The 15,398-nt window shown below is 40.6% G+C and overlaps 1 protein-coding gene across 1 annotated transcript; it reads left to right on the top strand.

Annotated features, from left to right (window-relative positions):
* The first annotated feature begins 9,363 nt into the window (after positions 1–9,363).
* LOC110045417 (adenylate kinase 2, mitochondrial-like) lies at positions 9,364–14,462 on the top strand. Its single transcript, XM_020751018.2, has 7 exons — positions 9,364–9,635; positions 9,826–9,871; positions 10,557–10,633; positions 11,848–11,961; positions 12,815–12,909; positions 13,562–13,634; positions 14,109–14,462. The coding sequence occupies exons 1-7, from the start codon at positions 9,456–9,458 to the stop codon at positions 14,325–14,327; spliced, it is 804 nt and encodes a 267-aa protein (XP_020606677.1). The 5' UTR covers positions 9,364–9,455; the 3' UTR covers positions 14,328–14,462.
* Positions 14,463–15,398: the final 936 nt, after the last annotated feature.

The following is a 15,398-nucleotide window of genomic DNA, read 5'->3' as shown; positions in this document are numbered from 1 at the left end:
AGCTGGTTCTCACTTTTCCCTGAAAACCATTTAGGATATTCCCCGGCTTGATTTTCCGTACTAATAAAACAAATGAAAATTATTTAAGCAATAGACCACTCTTTCTATGGGTTTACCGGCGCAGTAAACCACGCGGGATGTTGGGAAAACACGAGAAAAACTTGTAAATCACGAGCCGTTAGGGGAGTGATTTACAAGCTTTTCGAGTGTTCTCCCAACATCCCAAGTGGGTTATTACGCCGGCAAACCCATAGAAAGAGTGGTCTATCGCTTTTATGAAATAACTATAGAAAACGTCTGTCAATGTACTTTTGTGATCAAGTTGTTTATTCTCATCAAATTCATGACATAACGCGACAAAGCAATCACAGCGACTGAAAGAATAAAAGCACAGACACGAAATCCGCAGAGCAAAGCGACGAAACATTTCACGCTAAGAAAGTTTTAAGAAAGGAAAGGGAACGGTTATCGGTGAAAGGCAAAAAGTGTATTAATTAACTCAAAAGTATTCTGACGGGTAAATGCAGGGATTCGTAGGTGGAATCGGTCATCACGAAAGTAAAAGACTGTACGAAAATTGTGCAAGTAGTCCAAACTTCACAGTGTGCTTGGAGAAGTGATTCAACGCAGTGTTAAACGATAGCTTCCAAAGTTTTGCGAATGGAATAGAGGTTAGTTACAGAAACGCTGCTTCCGAAATTTAGTCAGAATTTATTTACTTATGCTGAAATGCTGAAGGCTTTGAAGTCCGTTTTTCTCTGTATTTTGTTAAATAAAAACTATTGCGTGAAAGCTAAGCTTGTTCAGAATGTCTGATAGAAAGAAATCCTTTTCCTGCTTTTTGACAGTCAAGCCCACTGAGCTGACTTCGTCCACCACAGACACTGGAAAGCACCACAAAAAGGGTTTAAAACCTCTTTAATTTTAATCTCAAACGTAACCGGAGGCGGCATAACATTTTTGCCGTGTAAAAAAATAAATAAATAAATAAAGCTTTATATGACGATCAACTTCTGGTCCTTTTTTTCCTTGCAAATTCTCATGTATATGTTGAACGAAAAGATATTCGAGTTATTGATATCTCAACCAGTGAAAAGCAAAACTGTTTATTACATTTGTTATCGCTAGAGTTCCGAGTTGTCTAGTTCCCGCGTAGGGCTGCCATAGATCGGGAACCGTGGTTTACCGGTACAATAGAACATAGGTTTAGCAACTCTATTGAGCAATCAGAACGTGCGTAGTATCTCAGTTATTTTATAATTGGTTTTAGCTTACGCTAAAAGAAATATTCCATTCTGCAAGAAAAGTTTACCCGAAAGCCATATAATTAATCCTTAAAGTTTATTGACCAAGCTTATTCGGTCAAGATGGTTGGAGTTTGGCCTCGTTCTTTTTTTGTGAGTTTATGGACCTCGACTCCATCTCGGTCCATCTAATTAACAGGCAAAAAAAAAAGAACTTAGCCGATATATATCCAGATGACTTCACATGATGTCAGTAGATACCACAAAATGATAACAGAAAGTACGTCCTAATGCTTAACTTGGAATGGTACCCTAAAAGTAACCAAAACGTTTGGTTGAATGTGGTGAAGAAAGATCAGTTTCGTGCGATTTCACTCATTAAAGGATAATACATTTTGAAGGTTTTATTTAAAATGGTTGTTGTGGCAGCTAAGTACACCCTTTTGAGGTAATGTTTCGTTTAGAACTGACGCCAACAGCTCTTGCTCTTTTCCAAAACAAGATTGAATTCAAACAAACATATCGTGTAAGTTCCTGTTTCGCCCTCTGCAATAGTCTGTCCTTGTTTGATTTAACCAGAAATATTACAAAACATTTTTCTCTCTCAAATGTTGCATTGATTTCTAGCTGAGCTCTTTACTCCTGAGAAGTAATAAGCAATGGGGATATTGTCGGTGTGTTTCGTCGCTATTCTTGCTACTCATGTCCCATTTATTGGACGAGGTGTTTACGCTACAGGTCATTTTGTAGGTAAGAGAATTGTTAGTTGCTTTTTTTTTTTTTTTGCCCCCAATATCAAAACTTGAGTTAATTTTATTTTTTGATGACATTTTCTTTTACAATGATCTAGTTTTACTATAGTTGTGGCTAATTCAGAGCTAAAATAATTACGCCTCATTATCATCATCATAGTTCGTGGCTCTCCTTTGGGAGGTCAGGGCCATTGACTTGTCTCCTCCAATCTGCTCTGTCTCTCGCAACGGCGACAGCTTCATTCCAAGTGGAAAAATCCATCTTCTGTGTTTCCCTCTGATGCATCCTTTGGTCGGCCTCTTCTCCCCTTTCCCTCAGGTGCCCAGGTTAGGGCAATGCGTGGGTTCTGTTGGTGGTCCATACGGAGTAAATGCCCTATCAATCGCTACATTGGTCTCCTAATCTGCTCTCTGATGGTGCGCAAGTCGTAGCGCTTAGCCTCACTTCTTCGTTGGTAACCCTCATCGGCCAATATATCTCTAATAACCTCCGTAGGCACTTATAAAGGAATGTGTCTAGCTTCACCTCATCACTCTTGGTCATTCTTCAAGTCTCGCATCCATAGAGTACCACTGCTGTGACGTTGGACTTGAAGATCCTGATCTTGATGTTTTTGCTCAATTGACCACGTGCACTTCTCCAGATCTTGGCATGTTCGACTGTCCTCCTCATCACCCAATCCATCACCAAGAGAAACAGGAACCCTGACATATTGCGTCCCTACTTAACATCTGACTCCACCTCCAACCAATCTGTCCTTTCATCACCGTCCACCACCGCACTTGTACAGTTGGTGTACATGACTTGCTCCAATCTCACGATCTTCGTTGGTAGTCCATAGCATCTCATGCTCTTTCAGAGAATGTCTTTCTTTATGCTGTTGAAGGCATTCTCGTAGTCCACGAAGCAAAGGTAGAGGCTGGAGTTCTATTCAGTTACCTGCTCAACAATATTCGTGAGTACAAAGATCTGTTCTGTTCTGTTATGTGCTCCTTCCCTCTGTAAAACCAGCTTGTTCCCTTCTTAACTCAGCATCTGTCCCGACAACAATTAGGACTCTGCCCCACACCTTGGCCACAATGTACATGGGGGTGATACCTCTCCAGTTCCCACAACTTGTGAAATCCCCTTTCTTGGACAGTTTGATGATAAACCCCTCAGGGACACTTTCTTCCTCCCATATTGTGTTGAATAGTCCATGCAGGGCATTTACTGTAGTTTCAGTGTCAACCTTTGAAGGTCTGCCGTAATGCTATTTATACCTGGAGCCCTTCCACTTTTCATGTCCCCAAGTTCACTCTTGATCTCCTCTCTTCTTATCTCCCCGATACTGGCATTCACAACATCTGTCTCATCCACATCAGCAACTTCAGGAACTGGCTGTTTAGAATTATCCTCCATATATAAAAAGCTCTTGCCACCTGACTTTGACCTCGCTTTGTTTGGTTAATAGCCTTCCTTCTTTGCTCTTCATCATTCCTACCTTCCTTGGTCCTTCGTTGCATAACCTCCTAGTTGCTTCATATACTCCTTTCCTTTGGCCCTGCCGTGCAGCTTCTTCAGCTTCTTGTGCGACACTTTTTATCCAGTCTCTCTTGTCCTTCCTAACACTCCTCTTCATCCTCTTATCCTTTTCTTTGTACGCACTTCTGGCTTTGTTTTTCGGCTGTTCTGATCTTGCATCATCTATCTTTTTTTAGGTTCCTCCTCTTCTCGATCTTTTTCCAACTTTTCGTGCTGATCCAGCTCTTACACTTCCTCTTTCTGCGCCCTAATACATTCAGTGCGTTTCAGTGCATGTGGTCTTGATCTTCTACCACGTTTGCTCTATGTTGTTGGTTGGGTCAGGTTGCTCGCTGTTCTGGTGGTCATCCGCAATCGTGTCGTCCCGGGCTGGCGTCTGCAGGATGCCGAACCTATTCCTCAGTTCAAGCTTGAACTGCTGTCTGACATCAGGTATTCTCACTTTACTCTCCACATACCTGGCGGTCCCCTCCTGTTTCTTGCCTGTGCTCTTCAAACTAAGTTCGGCCTTCGTTATGACAAATTTGTCGTCGCTCCCCACATCAGCTCCTGTGTGTGCTCTTGTGTCTGAGGCGGACCTCTTAATCCGGGGCCTGACTGCCATGTGGTCGATTTAGTTCTGGCGGCGACCGACTGGGGAGGTCCATGTGTACTTGTGCACATCCTTATAAGGAAACATGGTTGATGTTATGGCGAGGTTGTTAGATGCACAAAACGTCACAAAGTGGTCACCGTTGTCGTTTCTCTCACTATTTAGACCATGTTTCCCTGCGATGCCACTCTCACCCTGTTGTCTCTCTCCCGCCTTAGCGTTCCAGTCTCCCATTACCAATAGTATATCGTGTCTGGGAATCGCATCAAAAGCCTTCGGTTATTGATCGCAAAGGGTCTCCTTTGCCTCGACGTCTTCTCCGTCGTTGGTTGGAGCGCAGACACGTACTATAGTTGTCTTTATGTTTCTGGAGTCGAATCTAGCTGAAATGATCCGGTCGCTGACGGGTGTCCAACTCTCCAGACATTCGCTGGCATACCTGGTCATCATGATTGCTTCTCCACTTTGGGGAACGGTAATCTTCCCTACCTGAGCAAAGGACGGTCTCTCTGGTGGGAGTTCTGAGCCTGCCGAACCCAACCCACCTGCACTCACCAACTCCCAGGATACTGATCCTATATATATCTTACTTAAGCTGCATGTTTTGCCATTCCAGTATCCGATCCTATACATAATTTTGGGATTAGCTAGTGACACTCTCAGTCTACGAGCGTCTTTGCAGAGTTCATCCGTGTCCATCATTCTGCCATCGTCGCACGTTATAAAGTTGTCGTCTGGACTTTCGGCAAGTCGTGGTACTTGACCCAGTAAAGTTTTTTCTCAACAAATCTCTGATTTCCGTAATCAGGGTTTTTGTACGGTGCACGTGTAGAGTGAGAGGATTGGTGAGTTATCGGGATTTCCCTCCCCTTGGTAGTTGCCTTGTTAGGCTAAAAGGTACTACCACCTGGGTTTTGGCTCGGAGCTTTCCATCTCTGAGATGGGCTGCTTCCCACGGCTGGTGAGCCTCATTTGCCCGTTCAAAAATAGTTACGAGTAAGTAGGTTTATTTTCTTCTTTTTTTGGATCCAAGGACAGAAAAATTGGCCTCACTATCATTCTCTCAATACGGCAAGGCCGAGGTTTGAGATTTTCGTGTAAAGACCAAGCGGTCGAGGTTAATAAGTTGTTTATTATATGGCTTTTTGTTTTGCTTTTGCAGGCCCGTAATCGGCCTTAGAATCAGCCAATCAGAGCGTCCGTTATATCGGCTCACAAACCATATAATAATAGATTGTTAGACAACAGTTGATTTATTTTGTGTTTTTATTCCTTCAGCCCCTTGCCAGCCATTTTTGGTAAACCAGACCGAGCTTTGTGATGAGTTCCAAACCTTAGTGCAAGGTTATGGCGTTGATAAAGTTTGTAATCGACCTCTCGCATCGTGTAGTTTGAAAACTCGTGCTGCTCCACCTAGTCGGAAAAACCCTTCCGCGTGGGCGAATGTTACTGCGATGAGGTCTGTAAAGAGATTGGTGATTGCTGTGTAGACCATGACGAGTGGTAAGTCACTAACTAACGTAGAAAAAAATCTTCAAGCTGTAGCCGCAAACGTGACTTTTGCGAACGACGGTGTCGTGTGACTACAATTACCAGAATCCTTCACGCTTCCTGTTTCGATTTTCATTTAGATCAAACCGGAAGCCTTATGAGCGCTTACCCCTGGCATACATTTCTCTGTAAAATTTGACGCTAACACGGAGAGTCATTTCAAAAGCAAATGATATTCATCTCTTCATTTAAAGGTTTTTGACAAGTTGTATTGTTGCTATGGTAACCTGTTATATAAAAAGGATGACCACTACATGACCACTCTGAATCCTCTCCAGAACTTTTAAAGTTATCCGAAAACATTGGGTTGCATGACAACATCAAGTTCCAAGAACAATGATATGTCATACGAAAGTGTTCCCTGATACGTTTCAGATGAAGTTTCAAAGTTTGGCAGCGCAAACCTAAGGAGGCTGGCAACAGTTTCCAGCACTTTACCAACCGCTGTACTTTGAAAGATGCATATTACTATTGTTTATCAAATGATGCCACAATAATGGTATAGCACAAATGCCCAATCATTGATAAACAAGTAGTGATATTTTTGACGTACGATATTAATTCTAAGGACAACAGAGAATTCCCTCTGTAATGGGTTTACGATTTGCAGAGGATAAACAAAAATTGTTGGAAAGAGAAATTCTTGATATGATTCAGACGAGCAACAAGCATTCTGTCCCTTCTATATGTTGATCTGCGGAACAGGTGGGAGAAGTCTGAAGTGTGATCTTGAGGGGAGCATCAGAACTCTTCTCTCCTCTATACGCCAGCTAACGGCTATTCGCCACGTCTCGGTCCCTTTCCTTTTACTCTTCTTCTCTGCCATTCAGTTTGTGTACAAGAACCTTGCTTCCCGCTCAAGTACTTTAAGGCCTGCGTCAAAGGCGTTTACGAGTAAAAAAAATTATGTTATATTTGTGAAGACATGAATGACAATGGATCCAAATTCGGCTCACAGTTATGTTTTAATGCGCTATTATTTGAGGAATTGGTGGCGGTTTTTAGTAATATCATCCAAGAAAAAAGCGTTTTAGATGCAGGTCAATTATTTCCATCCTCTCACGTTAGAAATGGCCGTCACTCTTTTCGATCGTAGAAAAAATTTATAACGCCAACTTTTTCAACAAAATTCGACTTTTGATCACTTATATCTTTCATAGTTAGTTAACTATGTGTCTTCTAAAAATGAAATCAAGGGTGATCATTCCAGACGTAGCAAGGGAGATAGGTCAGCTTTGTGCAACAAATATGACAAGAGATATTCGTCAAAATATTTTGCACAAATTTACAGAGCCCAGTATGGAGCCGCCATGTTGGCGTACCGCGGCCTCCGTGATACACCAACATGGCGGTCGGAAAATAGTGTAAACATCCGGAACTTACTTTGGCCATCTAGGCGACTGATTATCTGTAATGAATAAAAAAGCATTTAGATAAACACTTCTCTCAAAAAAAGCCTAAGTTCCCCTAGTAGCTTTACGCTACAGATTCTGTTTAAACTGGTGCGTGGGCCTTTTCGACCCAAGTGAAAATTTAACAACCTTTCATACTATCGAATGGTTCGTATATGCACAAAGGGTTGGAATGAACTCCAAACTCCAAAGTGAATACAAAACTAAAATGGGCAGATTTTTAAAAACTTAACAAAACTTAAGTTTTTTTTGTGGAACAGAGAAAGAGATCCTCGCAGTTTGACAACAACGTTAAGTTTACCTGCGATACAGAAAGCCTATGGATAGATCTAGGCTCAAATATATTATCAATTTCATGTATATTCATATAACCATGAATAAGTAAGTAAGGTGCCACTGTAAAGTTTTAAAAGGGTCTTGATGTCGCTAAGTAGCTAGCCACATGTGCTTTCGTATGACAACCGTCAGGTTACATGATAGCCACTACCAAGTTAACAACCAATCGAGCCATTAACAGGCAATTAAAGCGGCAGCCCCTCTAATGCTATTGACTGTATCATTAGTCTGTAAATAAGCAGTAATGAAACTTGTATCACTATAGCTATCATGCCGTGTAACCCAATAAAAGTGTATGATAGCCCAATGGCTCAGTTGTTACTAATTTTCGTGCTTTGTTTTCTTTCGCTTTAGTTAAGGTTTTTCTTTATGTTTTTGGTTTTGGCAGTTTGATTGTTGTTAGAGCGGTTTTCAATTGAGCTTAGTAAAACCAAAACCAAAGAACCAACTCGATTGGAAACCGCTCTAGACTCGAAGCAAATGCGTGAACAAACCTGAGGCAAAATGTGGCCGGGAAAATCTTTGCGGGCGACTCACGATAAGTTTTGATTTAAAATTCTGATTGGATGACAAAGTAGCGCATGCTGTTAAGGTGGCTCAAAACAGTTTCCAGCACTTTCTAAGACTTAGATTTTGATGGGTCATAAAAACCACCCTTTATGAATTGATGCCACAATCATGGTATTAAAAAACTGCCCAATCATTGGTGAACACGTTGTTATCATTTCTGGGACACAATAGGTTACCATAGCAACAGTATGACCTGCTAAAAACTTAATTATAGCTTTTGGGCTTATGATTCAAAAACGGCACGGTGAATTTTTTTCTTTCATATTATCAAATTTTGATAAGCAGGAGAAGACGCAACGTTTGACAAAGTTTTAAAAAAAATCTGTAAATGGAGTTCAGAGCCACCTTAAAGTTTTGAAAATTTATAGTGCCTCTGAACCCTATATGCAGAATTTTTTTTAAACTTTGCCAAAAGTTGCGTCTTATCCTGCTTATCAAAATTTCATAATATGAAAAAAAAAAAATTCACTATGTCTTGTTTGAACTATAAGCCCTTAAAGCTATATTTAAGAGTGTTTTTTGCAGGTCATACTGTTACTATGGTAACCTATTGTGTCACGAAAATGATAAAAATGCGTTCACCAATGATTGGGCAGGTTTTTTTATACCATGATTGTAGCATCAGTTGATAAAGAGTGGTTAAAATGACCCATCAAAATGTAAGTCTTGGAAAGTGCTGGAAACTGGAAACCATTTTTCCAGTGATACCAAAAGATAGGAAATAAAAGTTTTCTCTACAACTTTTCTTAGCCGATTTTTCTCACCTCATTTCGACTTTCCCTTGCCCTTACTTAAGGGCCTCTTCATATGAGCCCGGTAACTGGGCTGGTTCGGTTACCGGGACGAATGTTTTTCATCCCGGCAGACCGGGATGAAATTTCAGAAACAAAACCAAAATGGTGGAACATAAACTTGTATCGTTCGCGACTATTGTAGCTTTGTAGATTCTTGTAACTTTACCACTAAAGGTATTCCGTATACCTCTGAAATGTAAATACATATAAGACAAAAATGCCATTTTTGCCGCTATGTTGTGATAGCGAAGCTATTTTGTCAAAAAATTATCGTCCCGATCGCCGGCGCAGGAGTGTTCATATGGGAAAATTTTCATCCCGGTTACCGAGATCTCCGTCGCAAAGTCCCAGATCTCGGTTCCGGCTTCTCATATGAACAAATCGAAATGTTTACGAAGAAAAGAGTGGTAAGGCGGGATCTCGGAAACTGAGCCAACCCGGTTGACCGGGCTCATATGAAGAAGCCCTATAAACTGCCTCTGGGTTTCTAAGGATGGAGTTTTGATTGCCACTCTGTTGTTGTGTAACTGATATTCCACAGTCCACACCTTTGTTTTCCATAATCCAATTCCACATTCTCCATCATTGCGTAATGCGCATGTCGTAACGTGGAAGCCATTGGATCGATGAAAGTTCACTCGGCTTAGTTCGTTCTTCATAGTCATCCCTTGAGCATCAGATGGCTCCACCGGGAGATTCGAAAACATTTTTTAAAGCTGAAGGTGGTAGAGGACAACAGAGCCCGAACGATCTGGAAGAAATGGTCTCGAAGGCAAACAAACTCGGTGGATCCGAACAAGGCAAGACAGGAGTCAATGGGATTTTACTCGGCCCACCAGGAGCCGGCAAAGGAACACAGGTTGAAGGCGATTTTTTCATTGCTATTTGCATTAGAATTTTGTGATATTTGAATGAATATTTGATTAACTTGTTGCTTAAAGTAGGCTTGATAAGGATACTATTTAATCACAAATCCACATTAGTTGAAGTTCGTTGGATATTGACCTCTAATAAGCTTAATTTTATTCATTCCTTGTGTGTGTATGTAGGCACCCAAATTAGCAGAGAAATATTGCGTTTGTCATTTAGCTACGGGTAAGTTATTTACTTGTATTTGCATTGCTGTGAATAACAGGCCGACTCTCAAATAACAGAGTGAGCGTAATTGGCTTCACTCTCCCCCACCCCCTGGGAAAGCCTCTTAACTTTATTCCAGCCTCTGGTGAAAATATGGAAAATAAGCCACCCGAGTCCCGGATGTGTCATCATATGAATTTTGCGAGTGGTGTACCGTATTTTCCAGTAAAACACTCGTGTCTATATAATGATTCATTTTATTATATGGCTAACTCCGTTGGGTTGGCAAGATGAACCAAACTCTGTGCTCTGATTGGCTACCTGAGTTGGCAAGTTGTTGAGTTGTTTTGGTATGAAGGGGTTCCCACCTTTTGCTCAAAACTGCATGGCTAATGTACATGTAGGGTTAAAACTAAATCAGCAGGGGGAAACATGTAATTTTTAAATCTTTTTCTAGGAGTTTATAAATATATATGTATTTTAGTATCAGAGTCAAACTGTACAAACTTCCAATTCTAAGGTTTTACATTTGGGGAAGCAAGCAAGATTGCCGAGATGATTCTAGGAAAGGAGGAAGTTCTCAAATTTGCATTTAAGAAATTTTAATGGCACTCCACAGAAAAGAGATAGTGAATTCAATGTATAATAATAAGCTTTGACGAATGAACTTGTAATAGTTTGATTTAGTGGTTTGTCATGTTAGGTGACATGTTAAGAGCTGTTGTGGCATCTGGTTCTGCATTGGGAAAGAAAGTGAAGCAGGTTATGGATGCAGGACAAGTAAGGACAAGTTAGAATACTTGAACATAATACAAACCTGTGAAAGTACATGTAGGCTGAATGTTTTGAGAACTTAAAATTTTTGCCTCAAAATGTTAACAGATTTATATTTGGTAAACCAGAGCATTTTGAGAGTTTTAAAATGAGAGGTCAAACTCTTTCTGAGACCACTGGAAGCTGAGATTGAATATTTTTCAACTTGTAACGGCGGCCAAGTTTATACACAAGCGATGTAAACAAAGTACATGTCTGTGTCAACTAATAATTGGTGTTATTACCATATTTTACCATTTCATAGTTGAAAAGTGTAACCTTGTAAAAAAAAAAACAAGAGATCTTGAAGCATGTTTCTGTGCCAGTTATTACAAGTAGCTGCTTACAGTTTGGCAGAGCATTTTCGCTGCTTTTTGGCAACAAAACTGCTTGGGTTAAAACTATTTGAGACGCGAGTCAATGTACATGTACAGACTGTAATCAGTCTTGGGTTTATTGGATAAATTAAAATCATTTTCTAAAGCCACCTTCCGCGTTTCTAAGGGTCTAAATATTTGAATATCGAAATACGGAAAGACCAATTCGTAAGAATTTAATTTATGCTTTGATGGTAAATAAGAAGAAGCAACATGTGCGATTTATTTATTGTTTATTTAGTCTTTGTGTCAACCAGCAAATTACTCTGGTTCCAGAGCATTAGCTCCACTTTATTCACAAAAAGAAAATTAAGTCTCACCAAAGTCTCGCTTACATAAAAGCGTTTGCACTCTTCAGAAATATGCTACAAGTCACTTGTATGTAAGTCACGTCTTATTTGTAAACCTGTCTTCATTTGTATAAGACAGCATTCTGGAGGCATTGTAGCCTCATGGTTGTTGTGCTTGACTCTGGATCAATCGGTCCTGGTTCGAGCCCTGGCCAGGGTCATCATGTTGTTGTTCTTGGGCAAGATACTCTCTCCACCTGGGTGTACAAATGGGTACCATCAAATTTAATGCTGGTGGGTAACCAGGCTACGATGGACTACAGTGTAGCATCTCATCCAGGGGGCAGTAGAAATATTTCTAGTCACTTCATGGTACAGAAACTGAGATAAGCTCCAGCCTGCTACATACAGGCTACTTACATGTAGCTTGTATGCAGACTATAAGACAGGGCTTAGAAATCAGCCTACTGCAGCATTAAGCCGTCCTATTTCTTAGATTGCTTTTATTTCTCAGCTTGTGAGTGACACTCTTGTTGTGGAACTCATTGACGACAATCTCAACAAACCTGAATGTGCAAATGGTTTCCTTCTTGATGGATTTCCGAGAACAGTGGTTCAAGCAGAAAAGGTATGTATAAAGACACTGGATGTGCATATTGTACCAGGGTTGGTGGATGTGCACAGGAGTTTCATTAACATTTTCAGCAGGGTGGCAACTGGTTTTTACAGGTGTGCAAAAGTATTTGAATTGAACTTCTTTATAACAAAAACCCTTCTGCTAGATGGTCAAACCAGGCAGGCAAAACCATCCATCTGGTCAATTTGCACAGTGCCCAGCCCTTAATGAAACCCTTGTGTGCCTGTAAATGCATGCACTTCTGTTAATCTATAACACTATACCTTTCAACTGTCATCTACAATCTTGTGGCTGGGTGGCTAGATATTGGCCAAGATCTTTTATAGCATGTTTGTAGACCAAGCAAGCTTGGTGAGTTAGAGACTTACACTGTATCATGTGACATACACGGCAGGGTGGTCTTGCGGGATACTGTAGAGTGGGAAATCTCAACTGGGTGGGACTGCCCCATCTCGTGTGCTTGGGTATATTAATTCTGGCCAATTACATGTAAAGCACATGATTTGGTCCATCGTGCACTTTTGTGCAGTGGCAAAGATTTGTATACTGACTGTTGTCAGCATCAGCTTTGGATTTGGTTGATAAGACTTGCACTTGTGGATATCACAAAACTTTATCCAATTCAGGGAAATCTCTTTCATGAACACCAAAGAGATGAGCAAACTTGACTGTCCATATCATGGAGGTTGCTGTGTTATAGAGTTAGATATTACATGTACATGTAATGAACTCTGGTTTTGCTGAAACTAAGTGAACTGTACATTGTAGCAGGTTTTGTGCCGGTTCATGCAAAGGGCGTAGTCTAAAAAACTTATTTGTGATGTGAGTAAGTTTGTGATTTCAGCTCGATGAACTGATGGAAAAGAGGAAGACTGGATTGGATGCTGTGGTTGAATTTGCTATTGACGATTCACTACTGGTGCGGCGGATTACTGGAAGGTACATGTATACTGAACATGTAGCTCGGCTGCATGAACAACTCATGAATATTAAATGTTGAAACTGTCTGATATGTTTCTTTCTCTGTAGCATGGGTTCTCTGAGCAAAAGGGTCAATGAAATGCAAAGGTGTGAGGGTATGAAGGTGTCAGTAATGAATTGCAGTTCATGTGCCATTCACCGCTTTAGAAACCAGTATAGAAACTTGGGGCGTGTCATCTCACAGTGGCTTGTGAGATTGTTACTGGGGTCGACAAAACAAAAGATTGGAAGCTGTATTGTCCCCAATGACAATCCCACAAACAACTGTGAGATGAAACTCGCTCCAGATTTCTTTTCATATCCAAGGTGGCAAATGGACAAATCGATCTTCATGAAGCTGTGGGGTGGTGCATCATGGGTAAAGGGGGGAGGGGGGAGGCATAGCCTGTTCCAGGCTCTCAGTCAATGGAGAGGATTAATGACTTGCTTCAAACCAGACCCCGCTTGCAGCCCGCCCGCTTTTTCAATCCTTCCCATTGACCATGAGCCTGGAACTGGCTGGGGGAGCTGGGGAGGCTTCAATTTTCTGCCTCTAGATTACACGACTGGTAAACAGATCCATCAGCCACGCTGCATTCGCAAAGTACATGTATATTATCATCACTTTCAGGTTGCTTCACAAGCCTAGTGGAAGAACTTATCACACTGAATTTAACCCACCCAAGGAGTCAATGAAGGATGATGTGAGTTTAGCTTTTATTAGTAATTGGTATCAATTGTTAAATGATCAAATAATACTGGGAAACTTATTTGAATGGAGGCTGATGCTATACATGTGGCACTTACACACATCTACTGGGTCCAATTCTTAGATAATATTGGACTAACAACAAAGGACCCTGATTGGTTGATTTTGTTTTTGGTCTTCTGAACTATCTGAGTTGTGTAATACACTGCTCAGATTTGATAGAACTGTACAGCAATTCTGCATCTTTTTTCCATTTTTTTTCTTTTTCTATCAATACTAAGGTACTGCCTTATGTTATGCACATTACATGTAGTTTGTTAGAAGCAATGGAAGTTAATACACAGAGATTTGGACCCCACAATCCCAACAACTAAAATACAAATTAAACATTTTGGTATAGTCAATGCCTGGCAAATTTAACAAAAGCCATTATGGGTTGAAATGAACTAAAGTGTGCCTTCGTCCCCAGGTTACTGGTGAGCCGCTGGTTCGTCGGTCAGATGATAACGAGGTTACCCTGAAGAAACGCTTGCAAGCTTATCATCAGCAAACTTCACCGCTGGTCGACTATTATAAGAAGCGCGGGCTCCATTCTCGCATCGATGCTGCAGAAACCCCGGATGTTGTTTTCAATAGTGTTTTGAGGGAGTTTGAAAAAGCGAAAGCTCGCGCCAGGAAATTTTTTTAATGAAGAATTATCTCCGGATGACATTATGAATTAGGTTGTAATTGCCCCCCTTTGATGTCCATTCGAGAATTTTTTTGACATACATAATGTGTGATAGGCCTTCCCACAAAATAAAGTGACGTAGAAATGCGTAAATATCTTTCCGGATTTCTAAATATCACAGAATATTTTTCTCCAAACATCTCAAAAAACCCTTTTTAAATATCTTGTTTTTGTTAACGTTTTAAAATTAACCGATTTTAGACCAAAATTTTCCAATTTTCCAAAAATTTTGTACCTGTAGTAGAAGGATATGAGGAAGAAGATCCAGGCGCTGCAATGTCACCGGCATCGCTCATCTTGGAAAATTGCTGCTTTAGTGCTTTTAGTGATGAAATACATGCATATTTTTCAAATCCACGCGAAACCACTTGTTTCTGTTACAGAAATACCTATTGTTTCGAGAAAATAACGAAGAATACACAGGCCCAGCCAAAAAAGCTATGAATATTTCTAATTAGTATATTCTCAGCTCCGACTATTGCATTTCTAGCTCTCTGATTGGCTCAAAAACTCCGACTATGAGCCATTAGTCGGAGTTTTACCTTATATGGAAAACAGTGCGCCAAGTTTAAAAATTTTCCGCTCTGTAAAATTGTTGAAATAAAAATCGGCGGCAAAAACCCGATTAAGAATATACTAAAACAATTATTCCATTCGACCTTGTTGGATATGAAGTGATCATAACCAACTCGCGCTACGCGCTCGTTGGTTATTTATCACTTCATATCCAACGCGGTTTCATGGAATAATTGTTAAATATCCCAAAAATATTTTTAAATATCTCAATGCTCCCTAAATATCTCGGAGATTTCTAAATATCCCCAAAATATCCGGATAGTTGTGGAAAGTCTTAAATTGTGTGAAATGTGCGTCAGCGGGGTGATAAAAATGCTCTGGTGTTCTGTCTAATCAAAATAAACAAACCAATTTCAAACCAGCTTGACAAACCAGTTTGTCACATTTCCCGCGCGCCACACCGATTCTTTATATCGTACCCAGATCTCTCTCTGTTTGACCGTAAAAGTTCTG

This window comes from Orbicella faveolata, unplaced genomic scaffold (genome assembly GCF_042242905.1).
Source record: "Orbicella faveolata isolate gen_17 unplaced genomic scaffold, um_ofav_v1 contig_34, whole genome shotgun sequence".
NCBI classification, from domain to species: Eukaryota; Metazoa; Cnidaria; class Anthozoa; order Scleractinia; family Merulinidae; genus Orbicella; species Orbicella faveolata.
This window is presented reverse-complemented; position numbering and strand designations above follow the sequence as displayed.